Genomic DNA, 23,737 nt, shown 5'->3' with positions numbered 1-23,737 from the left:
TTTGCATTTTATATAATGCATAAAGTTCTTATTTGTATTTATCACACCATAAATTGCATTTACATGAGTGCATTCATGAGTGGCATAAACTTTTAAGGAGAACTTTGAACATCCAAGCTGTTTTTTACATGTTGACCTTGAGTCAAGCATCATTAAATGATCTGCCAGTCAGTGGTAAACAAATGTTGTAAGACCATTTTAGCATCTTTTACAGGAAAGTGTTTCCCTTAATGGTAGGGGAATTGTGACCTTTGTGTATATAAGAACTGGAACGAAAATATCTATCTAAGCAAACGCCGGTTACTGACAGTATGTTTTTCTCTTCCCACTCTATAAAATTAACTACATATACAAGAAAAATAGTTTGTTTAAGCAGTTACGGTAACTGCTTAAACAAACTATTTTTCTTGTTCATCTTGGTTTCTGTAACCTCAGGCCTTGTCTTACCGTGCATAGCCTGCTGGAGGCAGGGAGAGCAATGGAGTGATTTACAGATACAACAGAGTAAAGAAACCTTGGAGGGTATAAGAGCTACCCATAATTTAAAAACTTTATCTAAATGGACATATTTTCAATAAAAATGTTGGGCTTATTTTACTTTCTGATAACTAAGTCACAGAATGACAGCAAGTCAGGCAAGATTGCAGATAACAAAGAGAATAGTAGAAAAATTAAATAAGTGTTAATCTATAAAGGACAGGTTACCATAGCTACATGATAACATGGTAAGTTGCTAATTAACCCATAACTTCCAACTTTTCTGTATTTTTCATAACTTTATTGCTTGTAAAATTGATACTACATTTCGTTGCTTCGTACATGTGACAGTGCAATGAGAATAAAGTTGAATTCTATTCTATTCTATTCTAAATAATCAAGAACCATATTTTGTATTGTGTGCAAATTTAGATTTGAAAGTTCAGTTAATAAAGTATGAGCATGAACTGATTCAATTTTAACCTGAGTAATCTTAAAGCAGTAGGGACTAACTTTTTTTTGTTACAAATTTGTTAAAACTGTCATTGCCAAAAAAGATCTACGTCAACATAGACAAATAAGACTGTAATCAACCTTCACAGCAGCTCAATTTAGAAACATTCATACTGTGTCTACAGCATTCAGTCAAGTACACACATACTAAAGCAAAAATTACAGAAAATGTTCCAAGCCATCGCCAATGCTAATGTCTTGCATATTTTCTCATGACAAAGTTGCTGAGGCATATCACTTTGACACATTAATAAAAACACAAAGCCACTCATCAAGTCTAAGAAACCACATCTACAGAAGCAGAGCAGACAGAGCAGCACAGGGTACCTGGACGAAGCCAAAGCATGATGACGTTCTTCAGCTGACAACACCTGAAACAGAAGATGAGAGAAACAATTCCTGTCTATCTTTCACATGTTTCTCCCATCGGGCACAAAGACTTTGAAACGAAGTCTTGAGAGTCACAGAACAGTGTGAAAAATGTGTGTGTGTATCTTTGTGTGCTAAAGATATTATGTGTATGTGTGAAATAGAGTGTTTTAATGAGGATTAGTTCCCAGTCATGGGAAAGGGCTGTACCAGGCTACCACACACAGCCCTTGTCGCATACAAGCACTGGCCGCACCGGTGGCCCTGGCTCAGGGAGATTACAACAGAAATCAGGCCGCGAGCTGGATGCAAAGAGAAACTGTAAAATGTGAGGCTGAGTGCCAATGGCTGAAATACTCAATACTGAGAAAAAAAGGAGGAGGAACTAAACAGGACATAATCAGAGACAAAGTAAAGGAACATTTAGGAAATCAGGAAGAAAAGATGTTCTGGTACAGATCAGAGTTGTTTCTGGTTTCACAACAACGATACAGAGCACTGCAAGACTACAGTGGTTACTGTTGATAAGATGCAACAAAATGAAAAACAGTCATTAAAATTTTCTGGCAGGACTTTACATCATTGAAAATGAATGTGGAAACAAAAGTAAATTAATCAGTGAAGTCAAGTTTATCAATGTATGCAGGGGAGCTGGATGGCTTGCAGCACGTTGCTTTGTTCTGCAAGCTAGAAACAATGCTTCGCTCTGACAGTAACTTTCTGCTGAACCCATGAATCAGAGAACTCAGCTAAACTTATTGCAGGACTTCCATGATGAGTCGCAGCAATTACACCCATTACTCAGAGCTACTGTGGGAGTAAAGAAGCAGGAATTTTCATAAAATTATTCAGATGGCGACAACTGAGTAATGGAAGAACAGATTTACTGCTGTCCCATCAGCTTGTATAGTACAGGAAATACAGATTAACAAAATCTTTTAATGTGTTTATGGTGATCAGTCATAATGACGTTGCACATGAAACAATTTAAGGGCATCCAGTGTATATTAAAGATTAAATCTGAGACCATGGTTCTCAACCAAAGAAAGAACAATTGTTCCCTCAAAGTTGGGGATCAGTCGCTGCCTCAAGTCTCAGGGAGTGAAGATTCAGAAGGAGATGAATTTAAGGATTGAGACCTTGCGGACCAAAAAGGTAATATTCATTAACCCGTGCGACAAATAGACCATAACCAAAAGAAAGAGTGAGTGAAATGAGTTTCCTCAGGTTGGCTGAACTTAGAGGTTCAGTGAGGGGAAAGCTCCTCTGCACTGAAAGAAGTCAATTAAGAAGTTTTGCTGATATGATAAGGAGACCTGATGAGTGCCTCCCTTTAAAAGTAGTTTGGGCACATCCCATTGAAAGACAGACAGGGACAGAACTCGCTGAGGACATAGTTCTTGCTCATCAAAAACATCTGCATCTGCCACAATTAGTGTTTTTGAAAGTGTGCCCTCATAAAGATAATTTTGTGTATTTTAAGTGAAAATTCTTCCCTTATTAGTGTTAAGAACATCATAAAAACTACATTACATCTTCTCTTTTCATCAAATCTTTGGTGACGTTATGATTACTTGCAGACAGCTGTGACTCCAGTCTCTGTGGGCGCACACACCATCTTTGTGTGAGGGACTGGTTGCTATCGAAGTGAGTCAGAGAGGAGAAGGTCAAGTTTCGAGGGGGATCTGCTGTTGGCTCCTCTCTCCACCCTGAGTCTGCACTATCTCACCTCCTCACCCTGTCTGCTCACTGTCACTCTAATGGAGTCAGAGAGAGCCAGAGCGAGAGGCCTAAGACTACGAAGAGTAACTCCAGTCTCACCTCATAGTGTTTTAACAGCCACCAGGACTATGCCAGGAATGTACATTAATGTGCACACATATATATTTCACTAAACCCCTTAAAACGCACTTTACCAGTACCCAAATCAATCATATTGCTGCATATCTGAGTGTTTTTCTCTACAGAGCTGTCTTAACTGATCAGCTATAAAGAAAACAAAACATTTTTTGACTCCCATACAAAGTTGGTTGAAGGAAATCCTGAGCTCAGGATTAAAACAAGGAAAACACCTAACGTGTATCTCTCATGAACAAGTTGACATTTTAAACCAAGAAATAGTGGCTGAAATAAAGCCAAAGAAATAACATCTCTCTTACTCCCAAGGCAAGAATGTAAACACACTAAATTCCTGTCAGAACAGTGAGGAACCATTTGACAGTCATGGATGGCTGTGTATATTTCAGTCGGTGTTTTGCGCACACAATAATAAAGAGTCAAAATTTCCTCACAGTTCTCTTCTTGGGGTGTGATTGTGTTTATGCACACCTGACATCTGAAAAACTTTGAAAAAAAACTGAATCAGTAAAGTGGGTGTTGAAAAGTTAATTGCATGGTGTATTATGGACTGACACCACGTTTAAATGACTTATAGGAGGTTTAGAGCATGAATAAGGAAAACTAGACAGAAGAAAGTGAAAATGTCAAAAATACACTGAGAAAAAAAGGAGGAGGAACCATGCAGGTGCCTTGCCGTCACCTGCATGGTGACGGCAAGGCAAGGTAAGGCGATTTTATTTGTAATAGTTTATGTTTTGCGTTTTCAAATTTTTTTAATCTTAAGCACTTTGTGGTTTTCTAACTTATGAAAGATGCTATATAAATGAAATTCAGTTACATACAGCAACAAATTAATTTAAAGTGTTTTACTTCATAAGAAAGAAAGAAATCAACAAAGAAGCCAAAAGCATTATATTATAACACAGGTGCAAAGTAAGGAAAGGCGATGACAGATTGAAAAACAGACAACATTTGATGAACTTAGTGTTTCAACATTTTTGCAGTTTTCTGGAAGCTTAACAACTGAATGCTGAATGATAAAGAGTAGAAATGGACGAGAAGACCTCAGCCATCTGGAAGGTTGATATGTCAACAAACCGTTAATGTATTTTGGTTCTAATCATTTGGTGACTTATAAACTAACAAAAGTATTTTGAGGTTCATTTTCTGTGCTTCAGGAATCCCATTTAAGAACTTCAGAACTGGGACGATGCACTCTACTGCCAGCAGCAGCTTTATGGATCAGCTACAGCTGTCTGATTGACTCTTTAGGCAAACCTGTGAAGACACTAGCAGTCATAAATATGACTAAAAATAAATGCAAGGATAAGTTACTCAAGATCTTGTTGGGTCATTAGTCCTTTTATCTTGGAAATGTTCTTCATATAATAGAAAGCTGACTTTACAATTGCCTTTATGTGACTCTGAAAGTTCAGGTATGGGTCCATCAACATAGAAAATTTCAGGCCTCACTAATCTCTAATTATAATAGCTCAAGCTGTGTGCTGATTGAATTCAAAATTCTAAAATTCTAATTAAAAAAGACTTTATTGATCCCAAAGGGAAATTAAATGATGTAACATTAATTTAGATTCTTCAGAGTTACTGTAGGTGGTTCGCAGGAAAAATCTCTTGTATTACAGCGAATCTGAAGAAGCCTCTGACTGAGAATATTCTGTTTTCCCAAGGCAGACTCATGAAGAGAGTTGTCTGGGCCGTCCTTTATTAAGGTCCTAAAATAATTACTTCAGTTTTGTTTCTATTCAGCTGGAGAACATTATGTCAGGTCCACACATTGACTTGCATCTGCTCTGTGCTCATCGTCTTCATAGTCACCTGGTAGCTCTGTCATTTGTGTATTTAGATAATCATTCTCATCAGTTGTTGTAATCTGAGTTTGCGAGGGGCTTCAGTATTAAATGAGAAGGACCCCCAGTATGGGACCTTTGGGATGGGTCTGCTCCCGTCAAAAGTCTTAAACTAGGACTCAAATTGTAGCAGACCCCAATAGCATCTGACTTCTTAAACAGAATGTGTCTTAAACTAAAAACTTCCTTCTTTTTTGTTTTTACATTGGCTTCAAAGTCCAGCAAAGATCGAGTCCTATCAAGTCCTTTATCCTCTGGGGTCTTCTTGTTTTACCCAGTTATTAGTTAGTTTTATCATAGTTGTTTTATGTTTTTGCTAGTGCGGACAATAAATTAAAAAAAATCTAATTATTTACACCCTAAATATCTCTATTTAAAACATCCTGTATTAATAAAATTGACATGAAACTAACATTTTTCTGGAGTAATATTTCATCTGCAATGTAGCTGCAAACTAAATGTAAACTGGTTCCTCTTTCCTGACTTTACCAAGCTTATAAAAAGTCACAGTACTCTAGAACTAAGAGGTAATTCAGAGAAATAACCTCTTCTGCACTATTTAACTACTGTAATTTATTTAATAAATAATGTGAATTAAAATTGGGGCCCCAAATTAAACTCTGCTCAGGGTCCCATTAAATCTCAAGCCGGCTCTGGTCCAACAGAGCACTTACAAAACACACCATTTATCTTGACTTAAATTCCTACACCCTTTTAGCCCCACCTTCCTCCACCTAATCCCCCTCCTTCAGGATTCCTACTTTTCTCCTCAATCTGTTACCCATCAGCAGCACTTTTTCTCCCCTCACCAGTTAACATTTCTGAAATCCCCTTGTTTTCAGCAGTGAATGAGAAATCTTCAAAGCAACAAATCAGAGCACACTGACTGTTGAAAATAAATTACAGATGATATCTGATGAGAACAACACGTCTTGTCCCTGACATTTGTTCATGTATTTTTTTTACTTCTGCTGTTTTTGCTGCCCATGCACTCACACTAAGAAGAGGTGGCTGCCCAAACCAGAACCAAAATATATTTACTCCTTAAAGGAAAAGTTAAAGGAGACTAAAGAATTATGCACAGTTCTCTTTGAGCAGGTGATGTAATTATGAAACTAGGTATAGGCTATTAAAAATGTGCAATTTAGAAAGTGATGAATGTTCTCAAAAATGAAATGTACATCACCTAAAATGTCTAAACAAAAGTATTATGTTGTGTTAAATAAATCTCAAACCATTTAGACGTTATTGAATCTATCTATCTATCTATCTATCTATCTATCTATCTATCTATCTATCTATCTATCTATCTATCTATCTATCTATCTATCTATCTATCTATCTATCTATCTATCTATCTATCTGAAAAAAACTTTTTCTTATTAACTGATTGTGACAATATTATTTATTGTCAACTGTTAAAGTGGATATTTATATTTACAAAGATGAATTTGCCTGAAAACAAAAATGTTATAACTTTATGGCCAAAGGTTTACAAATACGTTGAGGTTTGGGTCAGGACTTTCTTCACATTAAAAAAGCCCAGGTATAGCTTTAAATTTCGCAACGCCCCTGTCGCAAAAAATAATGTAGAAAAAGAGTCTTTTTTATAAATGACTTCAAGTAATTTATAAGCCCGAACTCTTACAAATAAAAAGGTAAGTTTTGTTTTGTTTCGATAGTGACGCATGCGTAAAAAGTCAATGAGATGATCAGAAAACATCTTACCTTCGAAAAATCTTTGTAAAGCCTCCGTTTCATCTACTACGTCCATCCTAGCGGGTCCCACATAAAACCTCCATCAAATTCTCCCCTTTTCCGAACGACACCGATTCGGATTTGGGGGTGTGGGGGGAACTTTCACATATACATTACGAAATCCCGATTTTATTTCACTTCACTTCTTCGCACAAATGCCGGTTTAAATGCGCTGAAGTTTTTTCGGCTTTAGTAAAACAGCTTGGCACAAATCTAAAGGGCCAGTTTTAAAGTTTCAAAATTCCCTTGTTGCACGAATTAAAGGCCTCTACGTGACGGGATAAAACTTTAAAAATTAAACAAAACAAAGAGCGCTCCACATGAACATAACGTTCAAAAAGTCGCCTCAACAGCGCAAATTCAGTTCTCATAAACTTAATAAAGAAAAACAAAAAACAAACAAAAAAAAACATGTGACGTCGGCTGCTTCCTTAAAACGTATGACTCCTGCAAAAGAAGGAATAAAACTCTTCTTTGTATAAGAGTCAAAAACAAAAGCGTGAAAATGACTTTAAAGTAGATTCCGGGAGTCTGTGAGGCCAGTTGTGTCCCTCCTGCGCCTCTCCCTCCCAGACAGGGTGTGTGCTGCAGGGAGAGTCGGAGGAGAGGAGCAGAGGCAGGTGAGGGATGTCCGACAGCCTGCTGCTGCTGCTGAAAAATTATATCTGGGGGGAAGAGTCTTGAAAGTTTATGAAAAGTCACTCTTATTTTATGTATAAATTCAAAAGTCTTCATGGTTCAAGATTCTGCTTCTGTGACTTTCCAGAGCAATTGTTGAACAATGACCTGATGACTCATTTCGCAAACTGTGGGGATAATAAAACATAAACTGTAGTTAAGCATCACAATAATATTGAAAACAGAGGCGAAAGCTTTAATGCATTGCCAGTTGTTGAATGCCGGTAATTTTGAGGTGCAACGCAAAAATATTATGCAGTTATACATGAAGGGAACAGATATGGGAAAACAGTTTATCATGAAAAAAATGTATGCAAACTTTTACAAACAACAAAGGTTGGCTGTAAGTACAATTATTTCAAAGACAAATGAATCAGGGCAATGTCTGTCAGTGCAAATCAAGCTAGAATAATTTATTCTTATAGCAACAACAACAAAGTCAATAAGAAAAAAGTTAATGATTTGAAGAAGAAATAGTATTAAATAAGATTAATTTGGAACAATCTGTGCCTAAGGAGAGATTTCACTTCAAAATCAAACTCTGACACCAGAAAAACAAATGATATGGAAAAGACCAAATAGTGTCATATAATCTGAATGACTTGTGCTGCATTATGATGATATGGTTGCAAAATTATGAAAATGAGACTCAAAGTAATAACATATGGCCAATGAGTAGTGGTAAGAATTAACTTACATTTTTCGTGAACAGCCTTCAGAAATGTCCAAGACAAATATTGGACACAGTATTTCAGTAATCTCCATTATTCCTGTATGAGTTAATAATGCTTTACCATAAATAAATAAAAAATCATAAAAGAGAAGACAATGCTTGTTTACCTCTCAATAAGCCCACAAACAATCATCTTTAAGGACCTAACAGTTGAGCCTGTTTGCATTATAATTCACTTTATTTTAATTATGCTAATTCTAACACAATTCAGAACTTTACTAAAATACTTGTGTTACCTCACGTCCATTTTTCGGAGGAGGAGAAAATTTTTCTGAACTTAGACAAAGACATTGCAACATTAGTGTTCTGTGTGAAGGCTTCCTAAAGGGAGCATTTGAGCAAATGATCCATTTCTAGCAACATTATCAGATACATCCAACCCTCCTATAACAATGCCACTGTGTGCATCCCCCGCAGCCTGGACACCCACCCCCTCCGTCACCCACATGTGAGATGCTGTTGTGTTGTCTTGTCCCCCCACAGCTGGAGCATTTCGCTGTCCACCCCTCCACCCCTCTGCTTTTCCTCCATTCAACCAAAACAACGCCTCCGTTCTTCCAGCCACACTATGCAGATTGTTTTAGAGGACAAGCGAGAAAGAGAAACAGACAGAGGCTCCAGAGGACAATGAAACAGCTGGATATTCTAAAGCAGTTCATTTTGCTATTCTGTATTTCTTATCTCATAGAGACAAGCAACTGTAAGCAGGAGCAGAAGTAAATTGCGTTTCTCCTGATGTGTTTGATTCTATGCTCTTTTAACTAAGGCATAATAAGATTCTCCTTTGCACACCTCCGTTTATGGTTTGGTTTATGACAAGACAGAATAATAATGTACAAACCAAACAAAATATTCTGCAGAAATTCATGGCTGCTCACAGGGCAGTTAGTTGTGTGGTCCAATGCCACAAGAAGACAGCCATCATTAGTAAAAAAGCCAGGAGAAATCTAATTCGAACTTTGCCACAAGCCATGTAAACCTGGGTAACACATGGACATGCTTTTCAGTTTATATTCCGGATAAAGTTAAAAGGATCATCAGAGAAATAATCAGCTGTTATTTTTATTGTTGTATTTTTCTAATGATTGTTGCTGTTTTGTGTTTTTTCTTGTACACTATAAAAAATTGCTTTGAATGGATTGACAAGGATCTCAGTCAATTCTCAAATAAGCAGATTCACAGCTATATTTATTACTACAACTGTCATTTTTATATGAACTGTTATTTTCAATAACTCTGAATATCACTGGAAAGTTAATCAATATTAGTATCTCAATAAATTAAACACATTATATAGATTCATTACACATAGCCTGATTATCTTAGCCAACTTTTATTTGTTATTTTCCATTTATACGGAAAATCCCATTTTAAGATTAGAATACTACAATATACCATTGAAAAGATGTGAAACGTGTGTTTAGTATTGTTAAAGGTTATTATTTAAATCTTAAAGCACATTTATTCTGATAAATGTGGCTCGTAGAAGTCATAGATTTTGTGAATGCATGATTATTTTAGCTTTATTTGGAGAAAGTGTCTCCATGTTGTAGTACGTCTTCCAGCCAGCAGATGGAGACGTATTTGTTTTGAAAATTCGAGGAGGAAAATCAAAATGGCGATTCCACGACCAGGTAGGCGGACGCGTTGCTATGGTTATAGACCGTTCTCATGCGTAAACTTTATAAAAATGAATATAGTGTATCTACATACGCTAGCTTGTTGTTCCTGTTTTGCTTCACTTTGTCGTGTGTGTTTTAATTTGCAGGATTGTCTGCGGGTTCGGTATCCTTTTTAATGTTGTTAAAGAGATGCACATCGAAAATAATGAAAACACATTGTCCAACCTGATATTTGGAAGAGACAGTAATACTTAACTCTGCCTGCAGCTGTCCTCTGTTACCCTGCAGTTGCTGCTGAACCTGACGAGCATCTACTTCGTCTTCTATTTCCTCTTCACTCTCAGCCTAATTATCAAGAAGAGTCCGTGATGCCATGTGACACTCTTTTATATTTCTATCCAGCACGTGTTTTATGTAACTACTGACAGTTACTAACATTTGCTCATGTTAGGCTTGGAGCTGCCGTATCCTTCTGATGCGTTGACAAATGATGTAGGTCTCCTGCTCCTCTTTGCTGCTCTGGAGTTTCTGCATTTCTACTGGGGTGAGGAAAACGTTCACACTTTGCACACTGAGTCACTTTGACACACACTTTTCATGCAGCGTGTTAATAAGATTTTTGAAACTCACTGGATGAATCCACTGCAGGTGTGCGGGGCAATCTGACGGAGAGTGACAGCTACATGTTTGGGAACCTCATTATGACAGTAACAACCATCTTATTGTCGGTGTACTTCCTGGTGTGGCAGACCTACGTCATGAGAGCAGACGTAATAATCAGCAGTGTGTTGATCACTTTCTATGGTGCAGATGGAGTCCTCGCTTTAAGCACCCTGGCCAAATTTAGGAGGTTGGTTTCAATAATATACATTTTTAGACTCTGGTGTTACTTTCTTTTGTTATTTTACAGCACTGATTCCCCAACAGAGGGAAAAGTTGTGGGAATTACAATGATCTGTTGTTAACATGTGGAAACTCACCCACCATGTTAACACTTTGTAATAACTCCACTGGCTTTTGGAATGATGTTAGAGCCTTAAACAGGTCTGCTGCATTACTCCCCAATACCATAGAGGGCATATCTGGGGCTCATAATATAGTTGATCTATGGAGACAGCACTATTCTGCCTTATTTAACTGTGTACAAAATTAACCCTATGGACTGGGAAACATTGCTAAGAATGATGTGGTTATAATAACCCCTAGTGAAATTCAGCAGGCTATAGTAAATTTGTGTGAGAATAAAGCAACCGGTTCTGATGGCATTGCAGCAGAACATTTGAAATATGCTAGCCAAAAAGTGTCTGTGCTGCTTGCAATGTGTTTTTCTGGGTTTATGACCCATGGGCAGTTGCCTGATTCCTTACTATCTGTTACCCTTGTGCCAGTAATTAAGGACAAAACTAATAAGGTTGGCAGCCTTGATAACTACAGACCCATAGCTTTGGCTAGTGTGTTATCTAAAGTATTAGAAAAAATTTTGCTTGGTCGGCTTAATCAGTTTATTAGTACAACAGATAATCAATTTGGTTTTAAAGCCAAGCTGGGAATGATTTCTGTATTTACGGCCTGAAAGAAGCTGTAAGAACATACTTAAGGAAAAATTCATCTGTGTTACTTGGGTTTATTGATGCCTCTAAGGCCTTGATCGTGTTAATCACAATAAGTTATTTGACAAATTAAAAAAAAGAGGTGTTTCAGATATTATTATACGAATTTTAGTTTACTGGTGCTCTAACCAGAAAATGCATGTAAAATGGGGAGATAACATCTCTGCTTCCTTTGGTGTTAGTAATGGTGTGCGGCAGGTGGGCTTCTTTCACCTGCCCTGTTTAACTTGTATATGGATGACCTATCAAAAGAAATGAACCTCTGTAAAACCGGGTGTATGATTGGTGATACTTTGGTCAATCACTTTATGTATGCTGATGACCTGGCTGTTCTCTCACCAGTAGTGCTGGTTTTCAGCAGTTATTGAATATCTGCTCTGATTATGGGTTGAGATTTGATGTGCAGTATAATGCTAAGAAAACAGTTGTACTAGTTTGTAGAACTAAAGCTGACAAACAACTCTGTTTCCCTGATTTTTTTCTGTCAGGGCAAAAGTTAGATGTTTGTTCCAAAACTAAGTATCTGGGTCACTACATCACAGACCAGCTCTCTGATGATGATGACATCTATAGGCAGTGTCGCATGTTATACGCCCAGGCAAACGTTTTGGGGAGGAAATTTCATATGTGCTCTGATGAGGTAAAAATAAGCCTGTACAAGCTTACTGTACATCCTTGTATACAGCTCCTTTGTGGTGCAAATTTAAAAAAACTAGTATGCAGAAGCTTAAGGTTGCTTATAATGACTCTTTGAGAATTTGATCAGGAAACCCAGGTTCAGCAGTGCAAGTCAAATGTTCTGTAACGCACATGTCAGAACATTTCAGGCCCTTTTGAGAAATCTGATATACAAGTTTATGTGTCGTTTGGGTAACTCACCGAACAATCTTCTTGTAATGTTCTCACAGCCTTCTGTTAGTGTGCTAAGATACCAGTCGGCTCTTTGGAAACATTGGTATACAAGTCTTCTATAAGATTTATATTTGTATTTTTTATGACTACTTATTGTATTTTATTTTTCATTTTCTTTTGTTTTTTTATGTTGTGTTGTTGTGTATCTTGTGGACCATGAGTCTGTTGAATAAAGTAAATTCAAATTCAATTCAACCAGAGTTTGACTGCTAACACTTTAGACCTTGGGAATGTGTAGCTTAAACAACTAAAAACAGGTTGGTGATTATATGTGTTTTTAGCTACTAAGGAGAAGTGTGACTGAATCTGAAAAGACAACGTATCATTAAATTGAACTGTGAAAAATGTGTCCCCCTCACTTCTGAGATGATGTTTGCACCCCTGAATGAAGGGACAATTCTAAATCTATTTCTTATGATGATAAACACTGGGACAGAATTCATTACAAATTGGTCTCTTGGACCAGTTTAAAATGACTGAAGCTTATTTTTCTGATCTAGAGTTTTCATCTTCTAGGTCAGGGTTCTGGAATTTGAGGTTCTGAACTCAAACAACAAATAAGTGCCCTGATTTTTATTTGTTTTGTTTCATTGTTTTGTCCTGCGCTCTCATAAAAAGACACGTGTCCCACGCCGGCTCGCCTGGTAAACTTGGTCTAGAACCACCTCTGGTTGACAATATTTTACCTTACACTCTTATATGAGATTTGCTGATATGTTAAGTATTGAAGTTGTTGGTAAAATTCTAAGGTTACACAAGTCACTCTTTTGAGATCTGGTTTAAAATCTTTAGAATTTATTCTATCAGAAATTTAAACTATCTGGTAAATGACCGTGGAAGTTCTATTTATTACCAGAAATAAAATACAGTCTGGCAAATTATAATATCTGGTGTCAAACATTAGACAAAACACTTCTTTATCTGATATTGACACCAGGTCTCAATTTATGGTGATTGACAAGATATCCTGACGTAATTAGCATCTCAAATGTTTGTTTTGAATGACCTGACTACAGTGAGCTTTTCTTTGTTTCTCAGGCTATTGTTCAGGTATGGCTCCTTTAAGACACACCTGCATTATTAATATGGATATCATTTATCCCAGTGACACATATACCTGATAGAGTGTCAGCACATTCTTAGTATTTTTCCTTCTAAAATAAATTTTAAATCATGTGGGAACTGCAGAGATGGATCCAAAATGTTGCTGAATAGCTCTGTTGTTTGCAGTGTGGATTGTTTAGATAGTGCATTTTCTTTTTTTACCTTATTGGTAAAACATAATTATGTGATATAAGTATAAGTGGTTTTAATAAAATCTTCTTTCTTTCTTGTTTCAGAGAGTATTTGTGAAGAAGACTTCATCACCATATTGTCCTGCAGCAAACTAGATAGTTAATATTTCACAGATAGAAAACAAGATTTATGAAATTAATGTGTTGTTTGGACAGTTTGAGTGTTTATAATTGTAATTTTTTTTTATTAAACTTTTGTTCTTTTTTAATTATTTCATTCTTGCAGGCTAAGTATGAAAAAAATACTAAATGTGAATTATATTATACATTTATTGAAATCTAATTAATTGTAAGTATGTATGCAGCTGGAAGTGAAACAATAGTAATAGAAATGTTGGTTGTGTTCAAAGTCAAACCCAGGATTTCTGATCAGTCAGGAAAAGTCAAAAGTCTAATTGAAATCATTCCTGTGTCTGGATACATGTTGAAACAGGAGAGAATATAGAAAATGTTTGCATTTTCACATTTAATTCATTATCCTCATGTCTAAATCCATCTTCTGTTCATTCATCCATACAATCATTCATCTGCCTTTCTGTCCCTCTTTCCAGTCTCTTGGTTTGTGGGTTCAATATTTACACACTGTAAAAATGTCTGACATAAAGTCACAGCAATCTTTGGTTATGAATAAAAAATTTAGTTAACGAACTTGGACAAACCATTAGTTTCAATGTGTTACCTAATTTGTCCAGCAGAGGGCAGAATAGTTTTAAAATGTGATAAAATGACAGATTTTTAGTACTTAGTTCCTTTTTTTTATTATAATGCTTGTTTTTAGTGTTCGAATGAGGTTTTGTCACACTTTAGTCAATGTGAAAGTCCACAGTCTGGATTTATGCACAGCAATAATAGCCTAAATCCTAAACAGTATTGTGAGATAACGTGACACGGCCCATATGAAATACCAAAGAATGGCCTTAATGTTTTCACACTGTGTCCTCTACAACGCCTTCCTGGTTGCATTTAATGTCAACTGCATTTTCAGTGTTTGTCCTTTATGGCTCCACTTTCCTCAAACAGATTTCTCAGTACTGACAGCTAAGGTTAATGATCAATCCCAGTGACAAGGTTCCTAAAGTAACCACCTTCCAAACAAATCACATATCAGAGTGCTTGTGGTTGAGCAACAGTGAGTACAGATAAACACTGACTGTGGGGCGGCCACGTTGTACGTCTGTCCTTGATGCCCCAAGAGGTGCCCTTTTCTTCTGGCTTTTAGTTTAAGCACTATGACTGCTTGTTCATGTAATTTGCACTCCATAAGAACAGCATTGTGTGGATGAATTTCTCTGGAGGGACCAAAGAGAGGTCATTGTTAGTGAGTGATACCGAAACCTGGGCAGCCATCCATGCAATCACCCTGAGGAATCCAGTCAGTTTAGACCAGTCTCTGCTTACTGTACAAAAGAAGCCTCTGAATAATAAAACAATGCAACACATTTCTGAAGTGATTTTACTTATTTGTTTGTTTAATATTGTCTGTTGCTTTGTAAACGTTGAACATATCATTGTGAATGTATTTTAAATTACCACTTCTGTAATTTAATTTAAATTAAATGATCTATTAAGCCTGCAAGACATAGTTTTATTGTATGCTTGATTTAGTTTCTTATTTGAAATAAAGGTTATAGTCAGATGAAACTACAGCAAACTGTTTAGAATAAAATATTATATCTTAATTTAATTTAATTGCACATACTTATTTTATATTATATACTATACTTGTTTTCCAGTTAAAGTGGAAAAAACTCATCGTTTTTATATTTAAAGGGAAACTCCCCATCATGTCGACAGAAATTCTTCAAATGAAATCGTGAGACAAGGAGGGTTGGAACCGCCCTCAAGTTGACGTACATAACAGCATGCAGGAAATAAAGCACACACTTTTGTTTTATCAAAGAGGAAAAAATGTCTTTAAATGTCAGTAAATTTTGAGACGAATTAACCTCTAGTCAACCAGCAAAGTGAGGTGTGAGGTTAGTCCCGCCCTCTTTGGGTTGAGTTACCTGCTCAGTCACCATCTCTCACCTGCACCGCCTCTCCTCCTTCAGTTGCTGTTTTCTAAGAAGTGACAGCTTCCGACAGGTGGTTCATTCGGACCTGTTTTCGTTTTTCATTCCTAAACCAAAGCTTCGGCAGCTTTTTTTCCCCTCCCGCGGAGTTACCTTTCCTTCTGCGGTTCTGCACAGAAGATTTCAGGATGGTCGGCTGACGCTGTCTGAACCCACGTGTGTCAACTTAAACGCCTCGTCTGCAAAACCTCGCCGTGAGTTGCTAAGGCGGTGACAAATGCACTGTTTGAAATCATAAACGCCATTTAGTGTGTTTGGTTTTCTTCTGACGTCGCTGTGCCTTTAAAGTGTTTACTATAATCACCTGAAGGTTTAAATAAACCCTGTTTAGTCTGCAGGATACGGAATCTGTTGATGTGCTATGTCAGTGGAAAACATGGTGAATGTTTAGGATGAACAGTTTCATCAAGATTCAAATATGTCTGCACATAATCAACAGCGGAAGTTTTAAGAGCCACTACAATGAGAGACAGTACAACTTCATTTGTTCCTGTTTTATGTAACAAACTAAACATAAAGTTTCTTCTTTGATTAGTTGATTAACAACTATAGTTGAACTCATTAGGAATCCCCAGTCGCAAAGGTGGACATTTTCTCCATCAACCGAGGCTTCAAAATCCAACATGGCTACCACCTGTTTAAGACAGAGATGGATTAATTAAGATGTCTATTTGAAGTCGTGTCATTTTTAAAAATGTTATTAATTCACTGCACTGTCCATCTTCTGTTAGGTCACAACAGAGCTTGAATGCCTAGAATGGCAAGAAAAACACTTACCCTTTAAATAAGTAGGATAAGTACTTGTTTAAAGTATTTATCCTACTTATTTGGCAACACTCCAGGAAACGGACCGCGCCGAGAGACGGCACCGTTCCTGTGACAGTTCAACCAAAGAGAAACTGTTTCTTCAGCTTTTATTTAACGCTATTTAAAGTATCGTTACTTTAAATAACGTAACAATACTATTGTCACACTATAATATTTAGTGCCTTTAGTACCACTAAACGCAGCACTAAGATATCTTTTAGGCACACCCTTTCTTTAGAAAAACTTTGCTTGCACATAATGCTCCAAGCAATAATTGATCAGCTAGTAATCCTGAATAAACTCTGGAGTTTTGGATTAAGCCATAATTAATCTGAAGACAAGTGTTTATGACATAATGTTCAGCTAAGATCACCAACTCTGATGAAGCATGATGATGAAGGACCATTGTTCACCTTTGCATATAGAACACACCAAACATATAATAGAGAAATGATTAACATAACTGACTATTAATCAAGTTTGGAATAAGGCGACTTTATTTGAGTCCATCTTAGTTTCATTGTTTTGTTTCTTTGGTCTTTTTAAGGGCATTTTAAGGGAGCAAATTTAACTTTTTCTGAAAACCTTAATAGATTGAAAATATGTCCAAATAAGCACAAAGCAATTGACTAATTTTGCAGAAAGGCAGCTTCATAAAAAATTGATTGATAAAAGTTTCATGATGCAATAAAATATACTAAAACAGTCATTCAAATAACTATGATTAATTCATAAAAAGTACCATTTTGTTAAAATGTTAGTTTTTATTAAATAACTCATCTAAAATAATTAAATGTAAAATACATATATGTATATATGTTTATATTTTTGAAAATAATTAATTTTTTTCAGTACTAGTCAAATCTTTCTTAGTTGTCATGCTGCATGGCACCATGAAAAGGTTTGATGAAAAGGTTTGGTTAAAAAAAGAGAGAGGCATCTGATCACTGGAACTCCAATCATCTGTATCTTCTGCAGTGCTGGTCCCGCCCCTAACTCTGACAGGTGAAATAAAATTATGTCCTGCAGTAATTGACTGACTGTAAAAATATATCTGCTTTTTGACTGATTTACGTAGCAAAATATATTGTAATACATTTTTGATCTTATGGTATATTTCGTCTTTGTCTCAGATGTTTAAAATTTATTAGAAATATAAATAATATATTCAGTTTTTTAAACTCTTACTTTTGAACCTCCATTGAGCATATGAAACGCTTCTGCTTGATTTGTTTTGCAATCACAGAACACTGAAAAAGTCTTATTTTATTCATATGTGATTATTTTTGGAGTTGTGACATTTATCTGGTGCTGTTTTTCCAGCATTTCACCAGGATATTCAGTGTCACATTTAGTCTTAATTACAGCATTCAGTACTGTGGTCAGAGGAAAGTGGTGTCATGTGGTTTTACTCTTTGTAAATACAACTGCCCAGTATCCAACACATTTTCCAGCACTGACGTGAGAAACACTGTGCTTTTAATGGAAAAATCACCAGCATTTACAACAGCCTGAGCTGATTCAGTTAAATGGCCTTAGATCAGATATGTGTTATCTCTTTCCAGATGGTTTTCAGGGTCTGTGGGACAAAGTCCAGATTGCTCATGTAAGAAGAAAATTAGATTTTGATGGAGATTACACAAGTTATCGCTGTCAGCTGTTTTTGGTTCTGCTTTTTGTTAAGGGTTGTTGATGGGTGGCTGAACAAACAAGCTTCTTAAGAACACATGCTGTAAGTACTGGCTTATTTTTCACTGCAATGATTTATTTAGTGTTGACTAAGTTGTGAAGTATAATTCTCAGAATTTAAATCCATATTATGATGAGGTTATAGCCGTAGTATTATTACTTTGGTTTTAGCTTAAAGCTCATGCTCTGCAGTGCATCAGCTGTAAATATCGTAGTCTTTTAAAATGCTTGTCTAGATTCGATGCAAGTAATTATGCACTCTGAAATGTTCTTCATATTATTTCTACAAACAGCCTCATTTATCCACACCACTGACCTGTGACCTTTTTCTGTCTCGACTTCCATTGTTTTAAGCTAACGTACTGCATTTCTGCCTTTAGATTAGGGTTTTCAAAATAATCGATATTTTGATATAATCAAAACAAGAATAATGAATTCTCCAAAAATACTCATTTGCATCCCAGTCAATATTGACTGACCCATTCACATTTGCCCAAGTTGTTGCACTTCTTACTGCAACAATATCGAACTCAACACACGGCGAGCGATGAACGATAGCAACAGACGAAGGTCTTCGCCACCCAATGTATCGTATTGTGTTGAAACTCAACACATGGGACACGATAGTGAAGGTCGCAACAGTAACAAAAGTTGAACATCTTTCAGCTTTCATGTGCTATGTCAAAAGCTTGCATGTTCACGTCGAAGCTCAAACTGTCAAAGTTCCATAAGAAATAGATGGTGCACCAAGTAAACAAACTAGTGTGGACCTCTACTTAATTTCAACGGCGTTGGAGGCTGCAGTGGAATACCATGCAAACCAGCTGCTGTAGGTGATCTCTAAAGATATGCACTTATAATAAAATAAAATAATTGCACATCTGATTCAAAGGTACATACTTCCATGGTTGATATTAACAATTGTGTCTCCGCTACTGTTTTGTCAAATGGGGTAGTGGCAGTTTTAAATGATATATTCTTTCTAGAAAAGGGCTGAATTATACCTACTCTTTGGTTTTTTCCTAATGAGGTTAAAATAATGTGATATAGTGATTAATATTAATTTATCAATTATTTATATATGTATAGCCTGCCTTTTCATGTCTAATTGTAAGAGCTTGAACATTGTACATTCATAAGAAATGAATAGTATTATTTATAATTTCTTATTTTTAATGATAATAATAATTTATATAAATTATATGTATGCCATATGTATAATATATTTACTATTTATTAGTAAGTAATTCATTACTAATTAGATGTTATATATTGGTGTTTGACACTGATTATCAACCAAAGGTGATTAATGTCACATTTTATCACATACTCGCTCAAATAATTTGTCATTTTTGAAAGGTAGAAGATTATAAAATCTATATTGCCTTATCACCTTATTACATAACAGTTTAAACTTAGCCTCTTGATGTAACCATGAGTAGATAAAGAGTAAAATTTAAAATACTGTAAAGTTCTGCTTATCTGGATCACAAGCCATTTTCTTTAGTATCTTGGGCATTCACAGTGCCTTCCACACCCATTGGCACCTATTGGTATAGATGTGCACACAAGATATGATTCTTCTTAATGTTCTTCTTAATTCCTTCCATATGCCTCTCTTCCTTGTGTTTTTCCCTTTTTTCAGTCTTTCTTTTCTTGTATCATTTCTTTCTTTGTCTTGGGATCCTTTCCAGTAATCATGGAGCACATTGTACTTCAAAGGTAAAGCTGTCATTGTTCAGCAAAAAGCAAATGCAGGTGCACAGATGGCCTTGTGGTGCGAGGTTGACAACACATGACACCAAGCCTGTCCTCTTCTGGCCTCGAGCGCCTCCTGAACGCTGGCAGCAGGCCGGAGCCATGAACAATAGCATGGAAAGGTGATGACCAGAGCGATAAGAGCAGGAAGAGCGGTCTGCAGCAGATTTCACTTATAGTAAAGTAAATACTCTTTGTCATGGCAGATTTAAGCCATGGAGCCACACAGCGGGGGGTCAAGCTGTGAAAAGTATGGGTGTGAGCTTTCATTTTATGTTTTTCAGAGGATTTGAGATTACTGCTTTAAGCTGTTTCCTTACAATCTCCATGAAGAATGTTGTTTAAACACACCTCCAACTGAATTTTTATGGCCTCCCAACACCTACAGCATGAGCTGCTTGGTATAGCAAATGTAAGATTTGCCACACATTACGGCTGATCAATGTTAGAAGGTTGAACACAAGGCCAGTTTCCTTCAGCCAACATCTGCTGGTGACACAGGATCCTAACCTCTTGTTACCTGTTAATAATACAAACAGAGCTTCTATCTTACAACAGCAGTATGTGGCTCTTTGGTGTTTAAAAGTCAAATAAGACGATTTTTATCTGCGGTCTTAACTGTAGCTCACCTTTCTCATTAACAAATGTTTATTGGTATTAAATAATGTAATAAAAGCAAAGACCTAATAGACTTCACTTGTGCTTTGCTGCACATATTATTGGCTTCAGTTGATGATAAATAAGGAAAATTAGGCTATTCACGCAGCCCTGTAGACCTGGTGTTTTATGTGTAACCTGTCTCTTCACGTGTTCACAGCTGAGCCAAAGCCCTGAGGAGGAAAGGCGTGGGAAGGTTTTGTTTTCTTCTTCTCTGCTCCTCCTCATCCTTCAGATTTAGGAGCTGGGCTCTGTTACACATTGCTTTGTGTTCTTGAAAGTCGCGCTAATAATGCCAAACAACTAGTTTGTGTGTCTGAGTGTGAAAAATCTGTCTAAATTAATGCGCTTTTCGTTATGCACGCATAGTCCTCAATGGACTGGATCTAATTTCACAGACTGTATCAACCTGCTGTTTGCTGTTGTCTCCCCCACCTGCAGCTGCAGAAGAACAAGCTGCACACCTCAACTTCAGATCTGACTTGATAAAACACCTTCAGCTTTTTTACAACATAATGTTTAAAACTTGTGAATAGACAGCAGCCTGCCAAAGTATTCACCTTTTTCATACTTTCTTCATGAAGCAATCACAGAGTTGGATCTTTTAGGTATTTCTTGTGACAAAGCATATTAATGTGTTTGAATGGCTCAGTCAAAGTGCAAGCCTAAATCCAATTGAGACTTGAAAATTATTCATGGGTATAATTTTTTGCCCACTTCATAGTTCTGCTCTCCTTTTTATTCTGTCCCAATAAAATGCATTGAAGTTTGTGGTTATAAATTCACAAAATAAGAAAATGTTCAAAAGATATAAATAGTTCTGCAAGAAAACACATTTTACATTAGACTGTACACAGTATTATGCTACAGTATTTCTACTGTGTTGGGGACATGTTTGTGCCAAAGTTGTTCTTGTCCTTTTTGATGAGCTTGCTTTTCTCCTTGGGATTAATGCTGTTATCGCCTGGCTAATTATTGGCTAGAAGCCCTGGAAGTGAATTTGTAACCCTTTCCAGACTAAGGGATGTAACTAACTTTGCTTTCCATTTGTTCCTGAATTTTCCTAGACTATATGGTATGATGTGTTGCTGTCTGACATCTTTCGGTCTACTTTGTGTTGCCAAACAGATTCTACTAAATGTTTCCAAATTCCACATGCCAGACAGTTATTAGGTGTTAATTTTGGCTTTCCAAAATTCATTTTCTAATTACTTTTTTCACATTTGAGCTTTTCTCCCATAATTTAAAAGCTGCACTTTGTGTTACTTTGGATATCTCTGTAAGGGATTTATTGAGATTGGTTTGGTCTGAAATATTTACATGTAAAAAACTGAAAATAGTTCAAAATGAGTGAAAATGGAACATTGAATTTTTATGTGACAACTATTCAGCAGGTTTTGTTATTATTGTCAGTGACTCATGTCACTGTCATTTCATTTAAATAGGAGTCAGATGAAAAACTTTAAATGGAAGTTGTGGTTGTGTTTTTACTCTAAAAAGATATATGAAGCATTTCTTAAAGCTGAAGGTCGTTCAGTGTGGAATGCCCAATTTTGGGTGTGTGTGTTTTCATTAGATTACAAAATTATAGAATGTTGTTTTTAAGAAAATATTGTGTTGAGAAAATATCCCCCCTGTCTTCCAGATGCGTCCTCTCTTCAGTCTCTCATTTTTATTTTTATTCTGACTGTCCTCTTCTCTGTTTCTTCACCCAGGTGGATGCCTGAAATCATGAACGCCCCAGGTCCTCTGTCGAGGCAAGCCAAGTGAGTTTCACACACTCCAAACCTTTCTACGTGCAGACTGAGTTGAGTTGCGTTGGCTGCAGAGAATCACTAACAAAGTTTGTGGAAGGTTGTGTGGGTCAGGGACTTTGGGCACAGAGCCGCTCTGTTCAGAGTTATTTGCTTTGCCTGGGCTCCCCCTCTGTTTCTCCTCCCTCTCTCCTGTTTCCACTCTCTTTCTCTCCTCCAGTCCATATGCTTCACTTTGAATGTAGTCTAGTCTGCTCCCTCTCCTATGTATCAGTGTTTATCAGAAGCGTTTGAGGGTATCTGACCGAGATATTCAGGGAGAGAAGATGAAGGGCTTCCAGCGTAACCCCATTTCCTCCTCTTGTCATTGCAGTGGAGTGGCCAGATCGGACAGCAAGATCAGCGCCAAGGCCCTCTATGGTAAGCTTGTAGAGGTGTTTCTTTACTGTTGGATTTTTTCCAAGAATGTGCTTTCACACACCTCTTGCCTGTGCCTATGCTTACCTTTAATGCTGGATGTTGTCACAACAGGTTGCTGACAGCTAAAAACCTGTAATTTAGGGGGGCGCACACATTTACCATAAAAAGAATAGTTTTTATAGAAACAAAACAACTTTATCTTGAATTCCTTTACCTAAGCAAACTTACATCCTAGTTGCAAAGAGCATTGAAAATTGTAAACCTACCCGATTTAGGTATTAATAAAAAATTTATTTAGGAATAAAAAATTATTCTATCCTCAGTTGTTAGCATTAAACTCACGCATCCAGAACAAGTTGAATCTTCTTGTTGCTCTGGTTGAAATATTAAGTGATTTATGATTTTGGGTTAGTTTTAGGTCAGTCCTATGAAAAGACTATTGCTCTTCATTTTGTATTTTATTTGCCTATTTTAATCAATTTAAATGTGCTACTTTATGAGCCACAATTATTTACTTTTTTAAGTGAAAGCGAGCACATTATATGCGTGCAAGTTCTGCAATTTATCTATTTTATTATTCACCATCTAATTAAGCAAATGATTACTGTCTGAACAACAATAAGCACAAACAAGTTTCTTTATTTTTCTTGTCAAGATCTGTTATATTGTAAATACAGCACACTATCATTTTTCTAGTAATTTAAGTAATCTGAATATTTACAAGCAACCTCTTCATACACCTACATAGCGTCTCTACTGTCTTTCCACTGCCTATGAATCATTTTCAATTCAGTTTATTTACAGTGTCATTTCACAACAAATGTTACAAGGCACTCTGCAAAAAAAACAAAAAAAAAAACTTGCATACATTCTAACTGCTCCTCCTAGTTGTCAAATAATTAATTA

General features: G+C 36.5%; 3 protein-coding genes across 6 annotated transcripts in view; 2 read left to right on the top strand and 1 right to left on the bottom strand.

The window, feature by feature from the left end:
- The window catches only part of myrf (myelin regulatory factor), a 28,785-nt gene extending 18,406 nt beyond the window's left edge, over nucleotides 1-10,379 (bottom strand). For all 4 annotated transcript variants that reach the window (XM_055031668.1, XM_055031839.1, XM_055031753.1 and 1 more), the window contains exons 1-2: nucleotides 10,294-10,379; nucleotides 10,114-10,202 (exon numbers count right to left, since the gene is read on the bottom strand). In XM_055031668.1, the coding sequence (XP_054887643.1) occupies nucleotides 10,114-10,168 (55 nt within the window). In that variant the 5' untranslated portion in view covers nucleotides 10,169-10,202; nucleotides 10,294-10,379. The remainder of the gene's footprint in view (nucleotides 1-10,113; nucleotides 10,203-10,293) is intronic.
- On the top strand, nucleotides 9,867-13,883 carry LOC129361241 (transmembrane protein 216-like). Its single transcript, XM_055032018.1, has 5 exons — nucleotides 9,867-10,020; nucleotides 10,125-10,232; nucleotides 10,309-10,401; nucleotides 10,506-10,707; nucleotides 13,720-13,883. Exons 2-5 carry the CDS (start codon nucleotides 10,226-10,228, stop codon nucleotides 13,730-13,732), a joined length of 315 nt encoding a protein of 104 aa, XP_054887993.1. The 5' UTR covers nucleotides 9,867-10,020; nucleotides 10,125-10,225; the 3' UTR covers nucleotides 13,733-13,883.
- Nucleotides 13,884-15,715: 1,832 nt separating this feature from the next.
- The window catches only part of eps8l2 (EPS8 like 2), a 29,938-nt gene continuing 21,916 nt past the window's right edge, over nucleotides 15,716-23,737 (top strand). The window contains exons 1-3 of the mRNA XM_055031459.1: nucleotides 15,716-15,940; nucleotides 22,373-22,423; nucleotides 22,785-22,831. Coding sequence (XP_054887434.1) covers nucleotides 22,377-22,423; nucleotides 22,785-22,831 — 94 coding nt within the window. The 5' untranslated portion in view covers nucleotides 15,716-15,940; nucleotides 22,373-22,376. The remainder of the gene's footprint in view (nucleotides 15,941-22,372; nucleotides 22,424-22,784; nucleotides 22,832-23,737) is intronic.

This window comes from Poeciliopsis prolifica, unplaced genomic scaffold (assembly GCF_027474105.1).
Source record: "Poeciliopsis prolifica strain line A6 unplaced genomic scaffold, Auburn_PproV2 SCAFFOLD001, whole genome shotgun sequence".
NCBI classification, from domain to species: Eukaryota; Metazoa; Chordata; class Actinopteri; order Cyprinodontiformes; family Poeciliidae; genus Poeciliopsis; species Poeciliopsis prolifica.
The sequence above is the reverse complement of the archived record's forward strand: the minus strand, read 5'-3'. Positions and strand labels throughout refer to the sequence as shown.